The sequence below is a fragment of the Seriola aureovittata genome, chromosome 17 (assembly GCF_021018895.1).
Source record: "Seriola aureovittata isolate HTS-2021-v1 ecotype China chromosome 17, ASM2101889v1, whole genome shotgun sequence".
Taxonomy (NCBI): domain Eukaryota; kingdom Metazoa; phylum Chordata; class Actinopteri; order Carangiformes; family Carangidae; genus Seriola; species Seriola aureovittata.
In genome coordinates, this window is record NC_079380.1 from 19,500,861 (window position 1) to 19,524,308 (window position 23,448).

The window sequence follows — 23,448 nt, forward strand, 5'->3', positions numbered from 1 at the left end:
TATTTTGTTCAGTAAAAAACACAATTAAAATATATGTCGACTTGAAACCGCAAGTTTTTCTTTTACATGAAAACATGCAATCATAATCATTATTGTTGATCCTGGTAGGACAGATCAGTAGATACAGGCACAGGTTGACTCTCTGTCACACATACAGTAGCGCAAGTTACTCACCAAAAAACAGTGCAGGTAGAGGCTTCAGCATTTCGGTCAATGCAGGTGACTCAGAGACGAGGGTTGGCATAAACGCAGAGGCTGAACAGCAGTGTGGTGGCAGTGGCATGAACTTTTTCACTTATACTGTGAATTTAATGCATAAAGCAAATAAAGAGGAATTTGTAGGCTAGTGTTTAACACCCCAACATCAGTGTTACTGACTCTGACGTGTTTTTATCACCACTGACACTGGCATGTCATAGCCTTGGGTTTTACAGTTATTCCTACATCTGCACTTTTCACAGAAACATCTCTCTCTCTCCATAAAGATTTTTACTGTTCCATTTATTTATATCTGCGGTCGGACAGCATATCATACAAACGTGTTTCGTGTCTTGTCACCGGTTCTGTTTGTGATTTTCTTGGACAGAACCTCAGGGTGAATTGGAGAGGGAGGACCACAGAGGCACTGCCATACAAATGATTCCATAAACTGATTAAACACGATAACTGAAGTGTTTGTTATGATTATAGGCCAATCATAAAGATGCAGTGCAATGCCAAGGGGTTCCATAATCTCAACCCTATTGTAACAAAGTTTACGATTGTACATAGCACAGCAGCACAGCCATGCAATTTACTGGACTAAACTGAGCATCAGCATCAGGGTCTTTAGTTTTAGTTTAAGGAAGCTTTGGAGCACAGCAGAATACTAATCTTATAGGAGGTGTTGAATGTTGAGCGGATGTGTGAAAAGATCTTTGGTCGACATATTTTTTAGCTTCCTCTTTCCTCACAACGGCCCGGTTCTCATATCATCTAAGGATTACATGCACACACAAAGTCTAGTGTTACTGTGTTGCCTGCCCAAACCACATACTCAAAGTTTTACTTTTAACGCCCTTTTGCAGTGCATTGATGACTGGTGTCCATTTTGACTTCAGACTGTGAGTATTGGCATTACAAATGAATGGGATGAGCCAGGTGACTTAATGCACTGACCTTTCTGTTTAGTGAAACACACGGTCATGAACATCTGCAGGTGTTTAGAAACAGTGAGTCATGGAGTTTAATATTCCAACTTGTTGAATAAATTCAGCAGAAACTCGGTTCACTTCTGGATTTTGAATTATTTCCCATAGCAACAACTAAAGAGGCTTATGGGTACTGTAGTATATAGATCCAATCAGACAAAAAGACCAATCTTCGAATGACATCTAGAAGCTGGCTCCAAAAGCGAGTCAATCCCTATAGACTTGCATGTTAAAATGTCCAATTTTACAGCAGAAATAAACATGTTTACAGCCTTTTTTTCAGTAGATTATTTCTTTGACAAAGGAAATTGTCCACAGTGAAGTCTGTGGTTATATTTTTTGACTCAAAACAACCTCAGAGCAACAAACCTTGATACCAGTTTATACATTTGATTTACTTGTTTCTTAAAAAACTTTTTACCTATTTATTTTTTTGATTATTTTACCTTTTTGTTAATATTCATATTTTAAGTATGTCTGTATGTATCTGTTTATGCACATACAGTATTTGGGTAACTATATTTGTGAAGTATGTGAGTTCATGGGTATATATTTCTCTTTAATTATTATTGCGTAGGCCTGCCTTACAAATAAAATAAAAAAACAAGAAGTTGATTTACATAGACACCCAACGGGCACAGAGGAACACAGGCATCCTGTTAGTCATTTTTCTTACATTAACTGGTATTTTATGTACATATTCATTACAGATGCTTCAACAGATATCGACTGACCTTGCATTTTACATGCATTTACAAAACAAACATCATAGTGGGTGGAGGATTTAGAATTAGTTGATAAAATGAGTTTTCTTGGTTGTTGTGTCACTTGTATAAGACAATATGAATATTACAATATCACATTTTACAGTGAGCATCATGTTTTTAACCAAAGAGCACACACATATCAAGATAGAAGAAGAAAATCATACAACTTTATTTAACTCCCTGTATTTGTATAGTCTTTGAGTGAGTGTTACCTCACCATAAATTAAAGAGGACAACAGTGAAATTGGAGTTACAAGATTTGTACCTGACAGTAGGCAGTGGCACCCTAGAGGGACACTATGATAGTACATTTTGCATTTTGACTGTAAAAACAAAATACAGCCTTTACATTTAGACGCATGTTTTGGCGGCACCTGTCATCAGTGACGATGAGATTTCCACATTATCTTCATTAAACTAAAACTCTGCAGTGCTTTACACCTCTAGTGCCTCAGTGGGGGTTTATTATCGGATGGGGAAACTCTTGTGAAGGGTGTTTGCATTTCAGGTATCACAGTTTACTTTGGTTGAAAGTGTCCACCAACAGGCAGATATTGTACTATTTTAAAACTAATCTTATGTTTCACAGTTAGTTCAAGTCATTCGAGTTGCTGGAGCTGCATCTGAAAACAACCCAAATACATCTTTAACTACAGATGATGCAAAGTAAAACAGAGGAGAAAAAAAAAATCAATTTCCCATATCTACAGAAAGTCTGTAATTCTTGTCTACATTTCTGATTTCAGAGAAGGGAATTGAAGTCAAGGATCATTATTTTTTCCCTGATGTGTCTGTGGGGAGAAGGAAAGGAGAAGACTGGGGACAATATGTGAGGTTTGGTGATGGTGAAAAGGCGAAGAAGGAAGAGGTCTCCATGGCTGAATTGGGGAAATACAGAATATACAAATGTACACTTAGGAAAATAACTTCTTGTATCAGTCTGTCTCCGTCGAACAACTTCTTTCACAGCCTTTTTATATACACTATATAATACATAATGATTCCACATGTACCAGGAGATCAACTAATATTCAACACATGTAAGAGTAAAGTTACTCCAGTGAAGGACAGAGGCATGGTGGAAGTTTCAGGTATACACCTGTTTTGTGTCACTCCAGGTGTCCTGCTTATAGTGCTGACAATATAGATCAGGTGTTGGCAAACAAGTTTTGAACTGGAACAGTTTTTTTTCTAAGCCATTAGATGGCGGGCCAGAACACAATCACACATACACAGTCAGACACAAGTTTGAATGATTTACTGAACTGGTGTTATCTTTTTCATACCACACATTGTCTCACTGTTATTTCAGAGGTCTGGCAAGTGAGCAGAACCAGAATCTCAGAAAGCTCAGTTTGAAGCAACTCACACGGAGGACAATCATCTATGGACAATCTACAATAACAGTGAAATTAGTGATCAAAGTAAACATTGGGAAACACTACTGCTTAAAGAAGCTTTTGCTATCAGCAGTTATAAACCTGCCTCGAACGGTGGTTTAAGAGCCTCCAAAGAAATAGAGTTGCTTGCTGAATTTTTTGTTCACTTGTGTTGTTGCTATGAGATCTCACAAGCTGTGCATCATCAGCCCAACTGATGTACCTGAGCAAAACACTGGCACACCTGCTATTTATCATCTGTTGTTTTCTCGTCACCTCTGTCTGTTGCTGATGATGTTTTTCAAGTAAAACTGCCACCATGCCTCTGTTGCAACTTCACTCTTATATAGATTTTGCATATTACACATGACTTTTCATTAGAAAGGAAGTGAGTGATATAACAGGAATCCTCTTAATCAGTCTGCCCATATTCTGTATACATAATCCTTCATTTAGGTTCACACAGTCTGCAAATAATTAACACTTAGGCATTATAAAAAAGACTTTAAAAAAGTGAGCATATTTTTTGCACTGTACGTATGAAACTGATATCTGAACACAAACCATAGTTTACCTGCTTTCACTCGACATGTCTCAGTGAGTTTATGGGTTCAAATGTGTCTTCCAGATTATCTGTTATTAGCTGCAGTTTTTTTCTGGTTTCATTCTCTGTGTGTCTGCCGTGTGGATGGTTGTCCAGCCCCCTGAGTGGTGGCGCTGTGTGGAGGAGAGGTGCTGAGTGTGGAACTTCAGGTGGAGGGGGAGGGAGAGGAAGGGGAGCAGGAAATGGGGCTTGGGCTGCGGGAGGGGACTGATTTGAGCGAGGGCCTTGGATGACAGCTCCTGAGGTCTTTTTCATCTTCTTCTCTGCCTCCTCTTCTACCTTTTCCTCCCCCTTTCTCTCCCCCAGCTCCATGCCCCTCCAGACCCTCAGAGTTCTCCAGCATCTCCTGAATGAGAGGAGGCATGGAGCCGGGGATCTCCATTTTCAGTGTGATCACTCGCTCTGCTCCTGTAAGAGAAAGAGGTGGAAGAAGAAAGCTCAGGATAACAGAAGGAGTTATTATGAATGGAGCTGCCTTCATTAACTGAAACTGCCACTTCAACGAAATAAATATTCCACAATTTATTACCATTATAACCTGAAGACAATAACTTTCCAACAGAAACCAACTCAAACAATAAAGGATGAGCAAAGAACCCAGAGGAACAATGGGTTGAATCTGTAAGTGTGTGTGTGTGTCTCTCACCCTTCACACTGATGCTCCTGAGGTCAGTGATCTTCATCAGTATTTTAGGGAACATACAGGGTTTATCAGGCCTCCTCCTCCTCACATAGATCTATACATACATGAAGACATGTATTCATTCATTTATTTATATGAAAATGTTCCTTTTTGGTGAATCAGTTATTTACAGTATGTGTTCTGCGATTACAACATTTCCATTGATGCTTAAGAGTAAAGGTACATCTGTTTCTTGTTTTGGATGCTTTTTTTACTCTGGTGGTTTAATGTGTGTGTTACGGAGCAAAAATAGGCAACAAGGTAATAAAGTGGAAGAAACAATATAGTATTATAATAATAATTAGATATCAAACCTTCAAAGCTTCTAGCATTGGCTCCTGAAGAACATCCACCTTTTCTGGTTCCTCCAAATCCTGACGATCTGCAAACACACACCCAGAAACAAGACCAGGTCAAAGCCTTGTCTATGAAAACTGTCGTGGAACCGCTGTAGATTACTTTTTATCTGCTCTCTTCTCTCCTTCTCTCTGTGCTCACATAAAAAAAAAAAAAAAATATATATATATATATATAGACACATGCCAGGTAGATGGCAGTGGATACTCTCCAGCAGCCATGAAAATGACACAGACACTTGCTGCACAAATTGAAAGTTCCACATTTTTTCCCACCACAGCATGGAATAAAAGTAAATAAATAAAACTCTTCTCTCTTCTTTCAGTTCATTCTCCTGAGAAATCAAGTGCAGTACCTCCACAGAGCAGGCAGATGGCGCTGAGTAATCCCGTCTCTGCATCATCCATCTCCAGCGGGAGCAGCTGGTTGGCAAAGGAGAAGACGAGGTCTGTGAGAGGTCCAAACCCGGCGTTGTGCATCTGGGTGCGGTTCAGAGTCAAACCGTCAGAGAAGGTCATTGTGTCCTGGTCCGGGGTGTAGCGAGTGCAGATCCTCAGAATCTAGGAAAAGTGGACAAAGTGGCCGAAGACCAAAGGAAACACTGAACTTTTTGCTGTCACAACTGTACATTTTCTCTGTCTTCTTGAGGAGTTGTTAAACTCACCAGTATGTCGAGGCAGGCGGCTTTGAGCAGCGTGATCTGATCAGCGATGGTTAGCGTTGTGAAGCCAGGCAGGTGCTTGGCGAACTCCACCGTCTTAATGATGCATTTGGTGGAGAGTTCGCTGAACTTGTCCCAAAGACTGACGTCCAGCGAGACACGTTGCTCTGAGCTGTTGCTCTGTACATTGGGGTTGGGGTGAGGGGTGGAAGACAGAGACACAGATCTGTCAAGAAAGCTGAAGAAAATGTCTTTATAACAGTGGCATCAGTTAAAGCTAGATTCATGTGTTAACAGAATGCTGTGGTGTGCGTGTGAGTACCGTGGTGTATTTTCCCAGCTGACACAGGGAGGGAAATGTGTCCTGATGGGCCTGGCGAACCCGTTCAATCATCTGCTCTGTGTCCGCTGACAGAACATGGATCTCTACCTCCCCTTGCCTCTTCTCCTCCTTCTTCTTCTTCGTTCTGTCGTTTCGTACCACTGATGTTGGAGGTAAAGAGAGGAGGATTTATCTTAGAAATTTAAGCGGCACTTCACATTGAACATTTGAGATTTGAAGGACAAGGAGGTTTTCTTGACCTAAGTTTTAAATCACCACTTTGGTAGACTTTACTTTACTTTACGGTCATGGCAGTTTTATACAGTTTTATAATCAGGCCTGCAAACCTGAATGGGCTGAAAGACGTGAAACAAAATATCAAGTGTCTCTTGTTGAGTCATATGCTATTTGTCTTCCTCAACCTCCCCTGCCTTTCTCCCTGCTATACTTGAGGATGGCTCGCAGTCGAACCAGTCAGTCAGTTGCTTTGAAGCAGTTCACACAACAGAAATATTCTCACAACTCTGAATGCAGTTCTCAAACAATGAAGGCATTTCTCATAACAGTAACTCACCTGTGCAAAAGCCACTAAAACAATCAAAATCCAACGACCCAGTGCTTTAAGATTTAGGTACCAAATGTTTTGATATGAGTCTAAGATTTTACAAAGAAAACAACAGGCGCAGGTGTTTTGACAGGCTGTTGGCTACAAAACGAATAGGGGTGAACGCACCACAGTCATGTTGCTGGGCCAGACAAAGATGGAGTTATCCCTCTCTGGAGAAGGTAACTGTTTTAGTTGAAGATGATATATTTGTGGTTTAAGAACCAAAAACCATCTCAATGTAGTTTTACATCTCTTCTAACAACAGGTCGGAGAGCCAATCAGTAGAGAGGAGGTTCTAATCCTCTCTTCTGATTGGCTGACTGTTTTCTGAGTGATCCAATAAAAATATAGCAGATTTCAGGTAAACACTCAGAGAAACCAAATCATGTAAGGTTGGATTGTGGGCGGGGCTTAGGGCGTTGCTGAGGGCGGCAGCTGCTTTGTTGTGACTTCACAAAGTTACAGCAGTCCTGACAGCTCGTTTTAAGGCTCAGTTTCTGAATACAGGTTGTGTGCTTTTCTCTGTGGACTGAGCGCTTTGATACTTTCACAGTATTAATATAAAACCTAGACCTGCTTTATTACAAAAGAACAAATGGAAATCTCACTTTATACCATATGGGACCTTTAAGATTTGAAAAAGCATCTGAGAGTGATGCATGAGCCTGGCTATTACACGGAATGCTGGTGGTTTTGCAGGGCATGTATTACCCATAATTGGCCACCAGGGGGAGACAAATATCAAGGTTAAAACACATTACTGTGCTGCCTGGGAAGAGCACTGTGCTTGAAATTTATAGTTTACCCTGCAGATCTGTTCTATCAACGTGTGACTGCAAAGCATTTGCAGTAAAGTGGCTGCCTACTGTTTCATGTTTCTTATTTTCTGTCTTTTAGAGGTTCATCCCTCTCCACACACTGTACTCACACTCCTTGGACATGCCGACATCAAGGCATTTCTGCAGTCGACAGGACTGACACCGGTTCCTTGTCACCTTGTTTATGACACAGACTTTGTCCCGGTGGCAAGTGTACACCATGTTCTTCTGGATGCTCCTCCGAAAGAAACCCTTTCAGAAAGAGGTGGGGGCAATGAATGAAACACAGAAGCAAGGGAACAAGAATACAAAATAGCATTGCCAGCATGCTGCCTTTTAAACCTGCAGTGAAAACAAGGATGACTTTTGATGATGACTGTTTTGTTGGGTAGCTGGTAGCAGGTCAGTACATGGTCTAACAGGACATAAACTGTGTGTGTGTGTGTGTGTGTGTGTGTGTGTACGTGCGCGCGCCTGTGTGTGTTTGTGTAGTGTTCGATGAAGCAAAGAGGCTTACAGATTCAAGGGTAAAAGGTTGTGACCTCTTCGCTGACACATTAAGCACCTACGCTGTAGTCTCATGCTCTTTCTAATTATTTCTCATTCAGGTTTTCTCGCTGTAGCTCGCAGCTGTTCATGTACATGGATGACCCTGTTACCCAGAATGAGTGTTGTAGTTTGTGTATGTTGTACTGCTGTTAAGTTAAGCTAATGCATATGAGTTCAGCTGCGTACCTTGCAGCCCTCACAGGCGCTGACTCCATAGTGGTATCCTGAAGATTTGTCCTGACACACAAAGCAGGGCTTGTAGATGCGGGGTGGGGGCGGAGGTGAGGGGGGGCTGGGGACGAGCAGGTCCTCCCCTGAACTCGTGCTCTCAGTCTCTATGGCTGCAGGAAGACACAGGGAAAATAAGAGAGGTTAGCATTTGGTCAGACAGCAATTAAAGTGTGAAGGAATCCATGTCATGTCTAAAGATTCAGAAATAACAGCAAATAACACCCTAGTTTTGGTGTCTTACCAAATAGAGTGCTGCAGAAATTACATATTTTTGGAAGCCAACCAGGATGTTATCATCACCCTGTGTCCATCGACAAAAACAATGGGATTTTACATTGGCTTTTGGATTACTGCAGAAAATAAAATATGTGATATTGTTCAGCGGGATAATCTTCACCGATGAACATCACTTTTATGATTTCTGAAGCCTAAATACAATCAGCCGGAGTCAAAAGCTAAGGTTAGGCTATAAACAAACTACACCACCGTTGCATGACATCAACGTTACCACCACCACCACCACCACTAACTTCAGCTTGTAGTTTGATTTAGCTCCTACTTCTTCTACGAAAGCCTCTCCTCTTACAAAGTAAGTAACAATATAAACACAACGATGCTGTGAAGGTGGACTGGTGAGTTGAGCGGTTTCCACGTTCAGTGTTAAAATGTTTAACTTCCCGACAATCTCTGTAGTCTCATTCAGACACTTGTTAGCAACCGGCCTTTTTTAAGAGACATAAGAGCTTAAAGAAATCAGGACTGGGGTATTTACTGATGAATTTTATGTCGTAGAATAAAACATTAAAATGTCTGGAGCTTGTGTTGACCACAGAAAAGAAGAAAAATAAAGAAAACAAACAGATTTTCGGCTGAAAGAACAGAAAAATTAAAATAAGCCACAGAATGACAGGATGTATGATTAACAATGCAGCTTTGCAGAGAGGGCGTCTGCTCTGATGTTATTAATTTGAGCAAGACAGCGAGACATGGAGGAGGGTAAAAACAATGACGATGGCGAGCATGCAACAACATTAGCAAATCCAGTGCAATCTAAATCTGTGAGTCAATCATTGCTATGAATTTAACTTGCACAAACCTTGAGTATCCAGAATCAAGAAAACCCTGTAAAACAGCCCTGCAATAAATCCTGTGCTTATAATGTTCACTTTGGTCAGGCCGGTGCCAGGAAGGTGTTTTACTCTTTATGTTGAAAAGCCTCAGTGGTTATGTTGTGCACTAGACTGTGCTACATTCAGTATTTAGTTTTTAAATAAATTTGTAAAGAAAATACTTGGAACCTCTTTGCACACAAAGCAGCCGGCTGTTGTCCAACAGACTTACTCTCGTCCAAAATCAATCTTCTGCATAATAAGCTTTGCATTTCAATAACCAGCAGATGTTATGGGCAGATTTGTGTGTCTTTGTGTGTGTGTCCTGAGGTCCAGGCAAAAGCTTTCAATTTGTTTCACCTCATTTGGTTTACAGTCAATATATATATATTATATATACTGTATATATATATATATATATATGTAGATGATATTTAACTGCACTGACTCATTCAAAATCAACAAAACCTGACTCTCAAAAGTGTATCAGTATTTAATTGTACTTTCTTCAGCAGCATCTTAATGTTTCCTCCGTTTCTGTGTGGTGCACCTTAATTCGTCTTTTCAGGTTTGTGGTTTTCTTCCCAGTGATTTTGTAGCCACAGGGCTCCTCTCAACCACTTTTTCTCTCAGCAGCATTGCATTTGAAGAGGGTCCAAATGTCAGCCTGTTTTTTCTTTTTTCAAAAGAACATGTTGCCATCATGTTTTTTTCCCCCCACGATCATATGTTGTCTGAGCTTCTACAGCCTGTCTCGCTCTCCAAGGAGGAACCAGGGGTTGAGGGGAGGTAAGAACACAAAAAGTTTTCAAGGGAGAATGAAGATCAGGAAGAAGTTAGTTAGTTTTTAAACAACTTCAACAACAGCCAACTACTAACTTGTCCCATATGATCAAACGTGCTGTGTAGTAGGTTAACTATGGCTACGTCCACAATACTACGGTCTCTGTAGAGACGAGTGCTTAAGCTCCGTATCAGAATTGATATCCGTCGAGACTAACACACCTGAAAACACACAGGTACATGACCGCTCACTTCCACTGGTCATGCAGTGTAAACAGGAAGCAGATTGTATTTTCTGCAGTTGATTAGTTGCAGAAATGACTATGAACGAGGAACAGCAAAGTCATTTGTAGCGTTAAAATGCAGATTTTAAGTGCACACCAGCTGCTAGCAAAGACAACAAGGTCAGTAACACTTGTAATATCATGTTGCTTTCACCACTGCTAGTTGAGGCTGGTATGATAACAATCAGGGAGCGAATGTGGGTGCCTACGTCATCGTCTCCAGTTGTACCCATCCAGACTAAAACACAACCCCAGAAACTAAAACGGGAACAGGAAAGTCTCAGTTTTAGGCGTTCGAAAACTCCTGAGTAGTGTGGACACCAGGTGTAAGCGGAGCAAGAGTGATGCGTTTTAAAACTTAAATGTAGTGGTTTGGATGTAGGCTATACTATCCCCCTCCTCATTCTGCCTCCAGGCCCATTATGTCAGCGTGGTTGTTTTATTTTCATTCACAGACCTGGTAAATACAGACTGTGATCCTGATCCTTCAGATTCAGAGACCATGACCATCTACAACAACACTACTCTATTCCCGGTCTGCCTCCTCTAACCTCTAACCGAACACACACACGCACACACACACACTTCCCCCCTCCCCCTGCTTTAGTAGCCATACCAGACATTCTTCTATGGAGGAGATTCAGCTCCCCTCTGCTGGTCTGCTCTGTTTACACAGAGAGAGAGAGAGAGAGAGAAACGAAGAGATCCTCTTCCTCCTCCACAGCCACCATACCATCCCTTCATCTTTCCCCTCTCTTCATCTCTCCTCTGTTTGCCTTTGCTCTCTTCTCACTGACACACTAGCCAACAGAAGAGAGTACCGTCTGACCTCTTTTAAACTCCTCGGTTCTTTTCCCGCTCCCTCGCCTCATAAATCCAAGAGTCTCTTACTTTGTTTTCCTTTGTGTGTTTGTTAATTCCTGCTGCTTCCCGCCTCGGATTCAGTGTGCAGGGCATGATGCAGTTCAAACAAAATGCATTGCTTTTAGCTGTAGGTTCCTTTGACTTTCTGTCTTACTGTTGATACAACAGGCATTTCAACAGAGAGGAATATTAAAAATGTGTATGAGGAGGGGGATATCCTCAAATTTCAGATAGGAACAACAACGTTGATTTAATTTTCACCCTGAAGTGACCCGAAATTTTTATATCTGCAGTCATTTGAGTAAATATTTAGATATGAAGTGCATAATTTTTGGTGCAATGAAAAGTATTTAAAACAAGTCTTGACACGATGTGACTGTAGTAGCGTCCACAGTTCATAAAACATACCTTACCTAAATAAATCCTGTGGCGTCTGAGCACTGATTAAAAGGGGGGTTTCTCTGTCTGGTCATGATGTAAGAAAAAGCACTTGGGTTAGGGTTTGACCAGGAGCCAGCTGGCTGTGACCACCTCCTCTGCTTGTTATCAACGTCATGATCTGTATCCTCCCACAGCTTTTACACGGTGAACAGCAGCTTTATTGTCATCATACAAAATGTATGACACCTGCAGCTGCCTTGCAATTGTTAAGGCACAGACTGTGACTGTAACTGACTACACATATTCTGTGGAAGACAAGTAATGGTATAAAGGTCTAGTGTAAACACGGCTGAAGAGTGTAACGCATAGTTACAGATTTTAACAGCAGTGTAAAAGCTGACCATTCAGAGTCTGCGTCAGTTTAGTTCAAATCCAGTAGTGATAATGTTAAATGTCAGCCAGCGCTGGACTCATTCACCAACTGTGATGTAAAATACATTAAATGGCCTCCGCAGGGGGTCCTGGCTTTACGCCAGCCAGCAGTTCCTGAATAGAGAGCATGCTCGGTCAGCTTAGAGACCAGCCTTTAATCACTCTACTGAATCCTTCTCCACATTTAACAAGGTGTAGGATTAGGTTCTTCAACACAGATTTCATAGAAACACTGTGGAGGGCTACTATTAGTGCTAATGACTGTTTGTTTACGTGTGTTTATTAACGTGGTTTTGGATTCCTATCAGTACAGTCTAGTGCCAGCTTTTAGTAGCTTATGCTCCATTTTCACCTGCACCTAGGGTTGGGCAATATTAATAAGTACATGTAATTTTATATAAAAATAATGATATATATATATATATATATATATCATGATGTAGTGTGTATATGGTTGAGAGTATAGTGGAAATCCAAGAGAGATATCATTTATAGATAAAATAACCAGATGAAGAATGTCTGTTTTTAGTGAAAAAACAACATATTTCATTCACGAGCCAGTGAATCCAATATCACCAAAAACCAGCACAGACATTAAAGAGACACCTACCACGGTATGAACTGTATGACATCACCGGGTGCTCCAGGATTTTGTAATGGGCATTGTTCACTGTTTTCTCTAGCCTCCCCCTCTCTACAAAATCTCTACCAGATCTGCCCCATCCATTGATTCCAGGCTTAAAACGCACTTTTATTGTGCAGTGTTTGGATCCGCTTGATGGGGTTTTTTTTTTTTATGCCTGTGACAATGTTTACTGATGTTTGCTGTGTGTCATGTGGTTGTTTTGTTTTTAGTATTTTATTATGTTTTACTGCCTAAGTGTTTATTGATTTTATTGTGTACAGCCAGACAATGTGATGGAGACACCGATTCTAAATACCTAAATAAAACCTAACCTAACCTAAATAACCAGACATGTACACCCACACCAAAACACATCTGTGATAAGTTGATATAATAATAGGATAAACATCAGGGTTTACTGCAGTGTATTGCGGTGGAGGTGGACCACTTCACCTGGAATAAAGAACACCATCACTGACATGAAAAATTCAGGGGAAAAGAGCAGAGAATCTATTTTAGACAGAGAGTGTCATGTTTAATGAATGCAGCTTTTATTTAGGCCGTCATCTTCTCAGTAAATTGATCATGAGACAACACGTGTTGGGAGGCTTATATCACAGCTGAACAATGTCCAGAGGGAAATCCTGTACATTAGAGATGTCCTCAACTGATCCTAAGGCTTGGTATTGGGGTGGATCCGGGAATAATTTACTTGATCAGTATCAGCTAAAATAAATCATATGATGTTGATCGTTTCTTTACTGTCCTCTACAGTTTTTGCCCACTTCAGCCTTCTGGTGTCGCAGAGTTCCTCCCCTTTGCAGTAGCTAGGCTCTACAGTTTAGCATTTTACTGTATATGTAAGAGAAAATTTGTGTGTCACAAATATGAAACGATGATTAACAATTAATCTCTCCTCTCTCTTTCTTGATAACAAACGGCTAGAGATGCGCCGATCAATCAACTGGCGATCACTGAAGTTTTCGGCGTGAACGGCTGATCAGTCTCCGGTATCTGATTCTGTGCACGTGAAACTTACACTCATGCACCACACGATGGTTCACGTTGTGCACACAACAGCACAGACACAGCTACACACACACACACACATACACACACACACACAACAACAACAACAACATGCCGTTGTCATGGAACTTCTTCACCGTGAGTGAAAACTGCACAACGCTCCGTTTTGTAACAACATGTGAAGTCAAAGTAAACGGTGGAGGAACGAGCACAGAAACATTCGGAACAACAAACTTAATCAGACACTTAAAACACCATCACTTCGCTGAACAACTTCAAGAAGCTAGGAAAGGCAAAGCAGCTACAACTACTGCCAGACCGCTGACTTGACCTGTATTTGATGGCCATCAATAATAACAGTAATCCAGTATTGAAAAGTGAAAAGTTGTAGCCAGAAAGCAGTCATGCTGATTTTTGTTGTTTGTGTGAGAGACAGAGAGACATAGAGAGAGAGAGAGAGAGAGAGAAGAGAGAGAGAGAGAGAGAGAGAGAGAGAGAGAGAGAGTGTAATAGAGAGTAATAGTTGATAGCGAATTAATATATGAACAAACAATTGAATTTTCCATTAAAGAAGAGCAACAAAATGTTTGAGCAGCCGTCAGTTATAGTTCTTAGAAAGAAAATCGGAATCAGCAGGTCACAAAAACAAGACTAGGTCAAAACCTAGTATCTGTCTGGACTGTCTGGTCAAATCCTGATTTCATAACTGTGACGTCGTCCGACAAAATCACAAAACACATAAATTAAGGACAAAGACTGAGCTGTGATTTCAGTCGTATTTACTGCAAAATCATCACTCAGAGAAAAGGTTAGAAGAGTCAGATTATCAATCTTTTTTCAGGCTTTTGCCTTTATTTCAGTCATGGGGAGAGTGAGAGAGAGAGACAGAGAGAGAGAGGATAACACACACCAAACAGACTATATTTCTTATTTTGTCTCTCACTCTCCCTCCTCACACCCTCCGTCTGGGATCCACAATAGTTGAGCCTTTATTTACTTCAACTCCAGAACATAACAGACTTTTATTAGAGGCAGGTCTTTATGTCTAACTCGCTCCTGTTTGATATGTACAGTGGGTCATAGCTGTTGGTACGAAGCCTCGTTACAGATGACCTCTCTCCTCTGCTCTCCCTGCTCGGTGTGTCTTATGTTTAGTTTTTCCTCTGGCTCCTTTAGTAGTAATGATACATGTAATGAAAGTAGTTTATTTGCTGTAATGGAGGCGAGGCTCAGTTTATTGGAAGCGCTCCTCTGCGGTTGCCGAGAAGCAGGGAAACAATAGCGGCGGCTCGGCACTCTGCTGACCAGTGGTGGAACTATCATCAGTCAGTCAGTCAGTCAGTCAGTCAGTCAGTCAGTCAGTCAGTCAGTCAGTGACATTTCAGATTATCACCAGTGGCGAGTCGAATCAACTGTTGCTAAAGTTAATTCTGCGAGTAACTTATTGATAACAGAATACAATTAGACTTGTTGTTCTTTTGTTTTCTCTCTACAACCCAGTGTCTGTAAAGGAAGAACCTCCACTCAGTACAGGCTGCACTTCTTCTCTAGTAAAAACATCAGCTGCTCATGTAACATCAACAAGTCACATTCCTCCAGTTAAACTTCCATTCACATCATATCAGTAATTTAATCTCAACAGTTAAATAATTTTGACCATCAGTATTTGGATCCAGTACCTCATATTTAGTGGGTCATTTCAATGTGCCAGATACATATTTAACAACACAATATACAATTAGTTTTACTATGTATACTCAGAATCTTTGGCACAAAAACGTCTTTCTTCTTCCATAATAAAGCAGGTCTAGGTTCTATATTAATACTGTGAAAGTATCAAAGCGTTCAGTCCACAGACATATGCACACAGCCTGTATTCAAAAACTGAACCATAAAATGAGCCATCAGGACTTCTGTAACTTTGTGAGGTCACAACAAAGCAGTCACCTCCCTCAGCCACACCCAAAACCCCACCCACCTGGACCCATCATCCAACCTTGCAGGATTTGGTTTCTCTGAGTGTTTTACCTTAAATCTGCTATATTCACTCAGAAAACAGTCAGCCAATCAGAAAAGAGGATCAGAGCCTCCTCTCTTCTGATTGGCATCGCAACCTGTTGTTACTAGAGCTCCAGAGAGAAGCCTGAGAGAGGAGATGTAAAACTACATTGAGGTGGTTTTTAGTTCTTAAAACCACAAATATATCTTCTGATGGATCAACACTTCAAATAAAACCTTTGATGAAACATGTAAGCTCTGTAGAGCTTTAACATTAGCACTATGTGCATATTCAGAATTAAAAACTGTTACCACTTAAAACTGTGATGTTATTCTTTCCTCTTTATCCTTATAAAAAACAAAACATGTGAAGATGTGACATGTGAGAAGAAATTCCTCAAATGCAGACAAGGACTATCCTCTGTCAGAGTGTGATGGCAGATTGATCTCACACACACATTCAGAAATAAAGACATCTATCCGACACAAACACTGACACGCAACCATCCACCTCCTCCCCCTTTCGCACACTCACACTCAGGTCAAACTTGGTCAGTATACCCTCACATTCCCGGACAAACTGTGAGTGTGAGTGAACACTGAGTGCGTCACTGTGTGTGTGTGTGTGCGGGTGTGTGTGTGTGTGTGTGTGTGTGTGTGTGTGTGTGTGTGCGTGCAACAGACAGAAAGAGAGGTCATTCAGTGCGGAGAAGTGATGACTGGGCAGCTGACACAGGAAAGAAAGAGGCAGATAGAAGGAGAAATAAAGAGTGGGAGAGATGTAGGTCACTTCCCAATTGTCAGTGAGTCATTGCTCTGGATCACACCCAAACACACACACACACACAACACACACACACACACACACACACACACACACACACACACAGTGATGCACTATCCTGCAGCTAGTGCTTACATGTCCCTGGAGCAGTCCCTGAATTTGTGTGGGTGCCAACGTCTGTGTACAGCCTTTGACCTTTGAACCTGTTTGACACTCTTCATTCCAGTCACACACGCACGCACGCACACACGCACGCACACGCACGCACACACACACACACACACACACACACACACACACATGGTGCCTCTCTTTCCCTCTGTTTCTCACCAGCTGACCAGAGTCCACTTTATATCTTCTCCCTTTATAACTTAAACTTGTCTAAGGGCTGTGTCATGGTGACATCACGATATCATCACCCTTAGGTCACTCTTTCTAGCATGTGACACTGGGGTGGAGCGGCACTCCAAACCCACAGCAGGACAGTCCTTTGCATGTTTATTAGGGGATGGATAATTATCGTCCTGGCCAATAATCAGATCCAATATTCTTAATTTTTCACATTATCATAATCGTTATTTTATCTGATCAGGTCGCCGATTAAATAAGTAACAAATAAAATGTATGCTGCTTTGGCTCTGATGCAGTCGCCGCCCTGGGAAAGGTTACTACTTGTAGTGTGACTCAATGCCCCGCCCACTCCATCATCGGATTGGTTCTACATCTCATGTAAATAGCCAATCAACACTGAGCTCTGTTTGTGGGAGAGACGTGGAAAAGACCAATGCAGAGATGCATCGCTGAGACCAACAGATCATTACAATCCATTTCTACGATGATAATACCCAGTTTCAGTTTTTTGGGCTAATGTTACTCCACTAAAAATGCATGAACTTGTAATGTTTGGTTTGTTCATTTTCAATAATTTTTTCTGGCCAATAGAACAAAATGAAAATGTATTATTTTCAATAGACTGGTGTCTGTAACCCATTGAAAAATACAAATAAACAGGAGTCATCACACAAGGCAAAGGTTCTTTTAACTACATGCAGAAGAAGCGACACCCCACATTTATAAATTCATGAGGTTATTATGAAGATCAGCTCTACGGGTGATATAAAAAAAAGAAAGAGCAGAGGCGCAGAATCGCTTGTTGACCGGCGGAGAAATGCACTTCTGCTGTGAGCAGCCAGGCTACTGCTCGCACGACATAGAGTCATACTGGCATTAAACCACAAAATGGATTGGTTTTTATTCAGAAATAGCATCTTGTCGACATGGTGTGGGGGTTAGTCTGCTTTTTTTAAAATCGCGGTCTGTTAACTGTGAGACCCCCTTAGATGGTACTGATGTCCCAGGATATTTCAACTGTTTAACTGTTAATATTAACAGCTGAACAGTTATAGTATTAATCGGTAAAACAGTTAATTGTGAACAACCCTAGTTTGGTTGGTAGGATTACAAACAAGTGGTATCAGCCCTGAAAAATACATATACCACACATAACCATATTAGTACAGTGATAGACGGGCAACTTCTCAGAGGTGTACCATGACTGTAGTGCAGTGAATGCTAGAAAAATAATGTACCGAATTCACCATTACTTTCATTTTGGCTGTAAAATCCTACTTTTTCTAAAATGGTCTGATGCAACCACTTTCCAGATGTGCTGGCTGAGAGATATCGTTATATCTGTGTCTCCAAGCAACAAGGTGTGAACAATGGCTCTGATGTAAACAAGGGACACAGTCCATAGCAGTGGTTGGTGGTACTTCAGTGGAGTCACTTCATAGTTTGCTCGCCACCTCAAAGTATAAAGAGAACAAAAAGGAAGATGACCAAAACAGACAGGTCAGAGCAAATGGAAGAGCTACTGCCAACTGGAGCATTGAGCGTTACAAGTAAGAAGAAAAGAGTAAGATAGACAGATGGTCAACAGGCCAAAAACAGAAAGTGAACGATGAAGCAAGACGAGAAAAACCCTCGGTCCAACAGTAACATGACAGAAAGAAGCCAACAGCTGCTTCACTTGACTCTACTCTGCACTGGTTGCTGCGTTGAAGTGGCGGTTTGAGATTTTGCTGTTTATGGCTTAATGATTCAATATCCTTATTTTTATGAGGCTGAATGCTACGAAGTAAACTAACGTTAGTTTTATTCTAATGCTACATGATGTTAATGTTAATTAATGTTACCATGAGATAAACATTACATGAAAATAAATTAACAAATTTAGTTAAAACTTTTTGCTTTAACGACAATTATTTCCGCAGTCAAATGTCCGGCCTGCACAGATACCAGCTGCACACACCACTTGAATCGGGCTGTGGGTTCCCAGGTTGTGGTGACAGATGGGCTGAAATTGTAGGCTATGTGTGTGTGTGTGTGTGTGTGTGTGGATTGTGTGTCTAGTTTGTGTTTTATACACAATCTGCCAACTTGGATAATGTCAGACAAACATAAAACGTGTGGTTGTATGACGAGTATTTATAATAAAGGTTGAGGGCCGTGCAGATTATGGGAGTTTACCGGGAGAAACAACAAAACGGGAGGTCGCCGGGAGATTACCTTGAAATACGAGAGATTGCAGATGTATCCCAAATGCTTTCTTTTATTTATAAGCCCCTTTAATTACGTAATTCATTAGCACAGTTGCTCCTTGCTCCAGTTGCTAGCTTTCTATCGTAACTGTCAACATGCAACCTGGCTCACTGTCAACAGAGCTACCAGCCCTCAGACTGTATTCATAACTTAGCTGGTCATCAACACAGCTAAGTTACATACAAGCAGCCGTCAGACTGTATTTTCCAGGGTGTGTGTAGATGATGTGGATCGAAACATTAGTGGAACATATTCACATGTCGGGTAACTCACTAAGCCGTGGCTTGAGTTGTCACCCCTGTTGATGGGAAGACCTTTCGTTGTCTCTAGTCACTCAGTCAGTGTAAAGCTAGCTCGAGTGCCAGAACCCTTCACTGCCTGAATTCAGAGATCAACAGAATTTAATGCTCTAACGTCACTGTAATCACCACTTCTGGCTGCAGAGGCTGCTGTTGCCACTGCTCAGCAAAGGTTACATAGTACTGCTTTAATCCGTGTACAGGATATTAAAACTGATCTTAGTAGATAAATATAATGAAAGTAAATCAAGATTTTACCCATACTGTCTCACTTTACTACTTCATAATAAACTGATTAAATGTTTTGTCAATAAAATGTCAGAAAATAGTGAAAAGATACCACTGAAAAATTGCTAAAGCCCAAGGTGATGTCTTTAAATGTCTGGTTTTATCCAGCCAGAGATAACAATCATCATTTTACTATCACACAAGACAAAGAAAAGCAGAAAATCCAAACAGATTGAGAAGCTGAAAACAATGTTATGCTTGAAAGAGGATTAATCCATTATCAAAATAGTCTGCTGATTTTATTAATCGACTAAATACTTCAGCTCTGGACCATTCATACATTAAAAATGCGTACTTTATGTTCTGAACTTGTAAACACAGTGATCTCATTCCCAACCAGTGAAAAGCACCGAGCTGGAGTTCAGGTTTTGAAAAATGACTGCAGGCAGCTGCTGACCTACTGGGGTCATTCGAGTTGCTCCATTCACAACATAAACCAAACCCTCATGTTGGACAATAGACAGCTACATTAATGACCTGATGTGAAAGGACTTTAATTGTTGTCACAACACTGCTGAAAAGGTCGGTCATTTTAAACTGGAGGGAAAATGGCATCATTTGTCAGATATAAGAGGTCTGGCAATCAGCACTTGGACAGCGAACAACAGGGTACAAACTGAAAAATAATAAAGTATGTCATGGTAACACTTGCCAAATACAAACAGACTGCAAAGAGGAACCGCAGTCACAAGCTGAAACCAGCCAACAGCTTTCTCAGATGTAAACAGTGCAGAAAAAGAAGACAACTGGCATGAAACTTAATATCTACCTTGGTAACAGTTTCCTCTGCTGATTTAGTCACTTAAAATCTAAAGTCCTTAAAGTCCTGATATTATTTCATCCAATGCCTCTCACATGTCCATAAACAGAGAGACCATTTTCCATAATGAAATTTAAAAAAAAAAAATCCACTTGATTAAAATGGTGTGCAGACAAGATCAAGCTTATAAATGCAGTAAGGACCTACCAATCACCGAGTGTGTGGTTTATACCAGACCGACACAGAGGTTGTGGGGGCTGGCATGTCCCAGTTTGCACCAACTCATGCATTCATCGCCCCCAGATGACAACAAATACCCCCATCAAAGCATACACAAGAGTTAAAAAATTATGTCAGTTTTTCAATAAATTCAACAAATCTACACTGACTAATTGTGGTGTGATCTGCAGTTACTTTGTTTACATGTACAAAACGGCAAAATCGTTTTTAAATGGCACTCACAGTGGCAGGATCCGCTCCAGTTCCTGCCGGTCACCAAGGACGCTCCGAACGACCGCTGGAGTCCTCCTACACCGGACAGGAGTCCCTTCTCCGGCCCGAGCCCCGGGGGTCTGTGGTAGTAGTCCATGCTCAGGAAAGAGCCGGGGCTGGGGCTGCTGCGGCTGGGGCTGGGACTCAGACCCACAACATCCACGCTTTCGTACATCACCCGAGAGACGGTTGTCGCGTCTGAATCCTTTGTACCAAATAGAGAAGAAGAAGAAAAAAAAAAAAAAAATCAAAAAAATCAAAGCGTCCTAAACGGCGAAGAGAGGGAAAAAGAGGAAGGGAGGGAGTTCACATCTTCATAACAGACTGACGAGAGGAGGAGGAGGAGGAGGTGGAGAGGAGAGACAGAGATGACCTGTCCTGGTGACCTTTCAGCCGTTGGAGAAACACAGGCAGTTTACCGTCTTTCTATCAGTTCAATGCCACAGGTGTCACAAACTTCACCGTTGTGTTGCTGGAGCAGCAGCCCTCGTTACTTTTGAAACGGATTTTAAAACGAGCGCAAACACCAAAAAGAAAACCATGTAACATTACACTACTACACCGACACACATGCGGCGTGTGTTACGCTCGAGTTCAAACTGACCTCGACTTGTATCCTACACTGTCCCCTGTGTTGGTTTTACACTCGTCCTGCGTCGGTAACGTTAGCAGCTTTTCCGCTGAAGGCTATTTTTACAGTGGCTAAAATGTATTATGCAATTGTCATATCGTTTGCTAATCATTGTAGCCGGGCAGAGGAACGGTCCTTATCGCTGACAGTCTCTTTAATGTCGCAACAACCAGCGCTGCTTGTCTTAAATCCATACATGCTGTGAATGACTCCGGCTGTAGTGGCTGACACCGAAAAGTGAAAAGGTCCGGTCGGTGGAAAGGCGCTGCTCCGGTCGCTCCGGTTCCAAACGTTTCACCGGAGAAAACTGACTCATTAATGCAGTCGTGTATGACTTTGAAGTTGCCGCCGTGTGTCCAAGAAGCAAGAGTATCCAAAAGGTAAAACAGGCGGCGGTAGGGAAGTGGAGGAGGTGTCCGAGTTCGGGTTTGTGTACCTGTTGTTGCTATTGTTGAGGTCCAGCAACGGCACAGGCAGCAGTGTCCTGTGGTAACCTCCGATCTGCACCCGACGGCCCCTCTCTCCCTCTCTCTTACTCTCTCTCTCTCTCTCTCTCTGGTTTGATGAGTGACACCAGCTGCACACGAGCTCCACCTACCTGCCCTGCGCGAGCTAAAACTGTGCGCAGCTAAAACAATTTCTACTGCCTGCTATCACTACTAGTGGTAATAATAATAATAATAATAATAATTACAAACTACTTCTATTATAAGTTAATGTTAATATCTGTAGTTTTGTGCTACCATACACATTCCTGTGTATTTGTACAGTACATTACCTTTACAGACTTACCTGTATATGACATACAGCTTTGGGATGTAACTAAGAACATTTACTCAGGCCTTGTACTTAATACAGTTTTGAGGTACTTTGAGAGCTTTGTGAGGATAAGCAGTATAGCTAATGGATGGATGTATTTATGGATAAGAAGAAATATTACAATGAAAGAAACAGTGAAATTGCATTAAATTACCTAGTTTCCCTTTTACCTTTATACCTCGTTTTAACATTTCATTATTTCAAAATTTGCCTCCCTTTTCCTGGTTTCCTGCTCTAATGTGACTTTACTGATTTATAGAAGCTTGCAAAGTGTTTGTATGTGCTTTCAAAATAATGTATTTTTGTATTTTACACATGCAGATGCAGAGAAATATAGATTTTAACATATCCAATACCCTCTATTAGACATATCTAGTAACACACACAAACACACACACACACACACACACACACATACACACACACGCACATACACACACACACACACACACACACACACACACACACACACCCTTTCAATAAGTGAGCATATGTCCTTGCTATGAAGCCTCCGTGTATTGATTAGCTGCTACTCAAAATGTGACATCACATTCGTTGCTACCTGCTAATTGATACAGGACATTAAATCTATGGAAACCACAGAGGCAGGGGTGAGGTGAAAATGGTTTTGGGGGGTGGGGGGGAGGTAGTTTAGCAACAAAGGGAGAGCAGGGGGAGGATGAAGATGGAGATGATGATTTTAGTGGGTTAAATTCAAATAAGCAGCAGCTCACACTGATGAAGAAGACAAAGACAAAGAAAAGATGGCTACACCAAAAACATTTTCTATAAGAAAATATATTCAAATGAAAGAACCTGGAAAATCATATTTACTGTAAATAAATGCAATCTTGAGCTTATTATTTTAAAACACTGATCATAAATGGCTCCTCCTTCAGTCTGTTTCACTGTGAGCAAGAAAAGTGAACTGAAGTAAAGTGAATCTAGAGTGACAGCTTGGTGGATCTGCCCAGCGCTGGTCAGTATGACAGAGATAGGAGCATTCCTGGCGACCTTTCTGCTCGTGTTTCTCCCCTCTCTGGGCTACAGGCAAGCACTCAAGCAAACATGCACAGGTGTCATTCCAGCCAGCCTTCCCCTG

General features: G+C 41.3%; 1 protein-coding gene across 1 annotated transcript; it reads right to left on the reverse strand.

The window, feature by feature from the left end:
• Positions 1 to 1,853: 1,853 nt before the first annotated feature.
• rarab (retinoic acid receptor, alpha b) lies at positions 1,854 to 22,041 on the reverse strand. Its single transcript, XM_056402076.1, has 10 exons — positions 20,867 to 22,041; positions 8,123 to 8,277; positions 7,498 to 7,639; positions 5,963 to 6,123; positions 5,644 to 5,820; positions 5,335 to 5,539; positions 4,937 to 5,004; positions 4,587 to 4,677; positions 3,911 to 4,348; positions 1,854 to 2,835 (listed from the first exon to the last, which is right to left on the reverse strand). Exons 1-9 carry the CDS (start codon positions 21,069 to 21,071, stop codon positions 4,086 to 4,088), a joined length of 1,467 nt encoding a protein of 488 aa, XP_056258051.1. The 5' UTR covers positions 21,072 to 22,041; the 3' UTR covers positions 1,854 to 2,835; positions 3,911 to 4,085.
• Positions 22,042 to 23,448: the final 1,407 nt, after the last annotated feature.

Excerpts from the sequence above, each read along its gene's own strand:
- rarab (XM_056402076.1), bottom strand. The coding sequence starts at position 21,071 with ATGTACGAAAGCGTGGATGTTGTGGGTCTGAGTCCCAGCCCCAGCCGC. Across the intron at positions 5,540-5,643 it reads CCGCCTGCCTCGACATACTG|ATTCTGAGGATCTGCACTCG; the intron begins GTGAGTTTAACA and ends CACTTTTCCTAG. Across the intron at positions 4,678-4,936 it reads CAATGCTAGAAGCTTTGAAG|ATCTATGTGAGGAGGAGGAG; the intron begins GTTTGATATCTA and ends ATGTATGTATAG.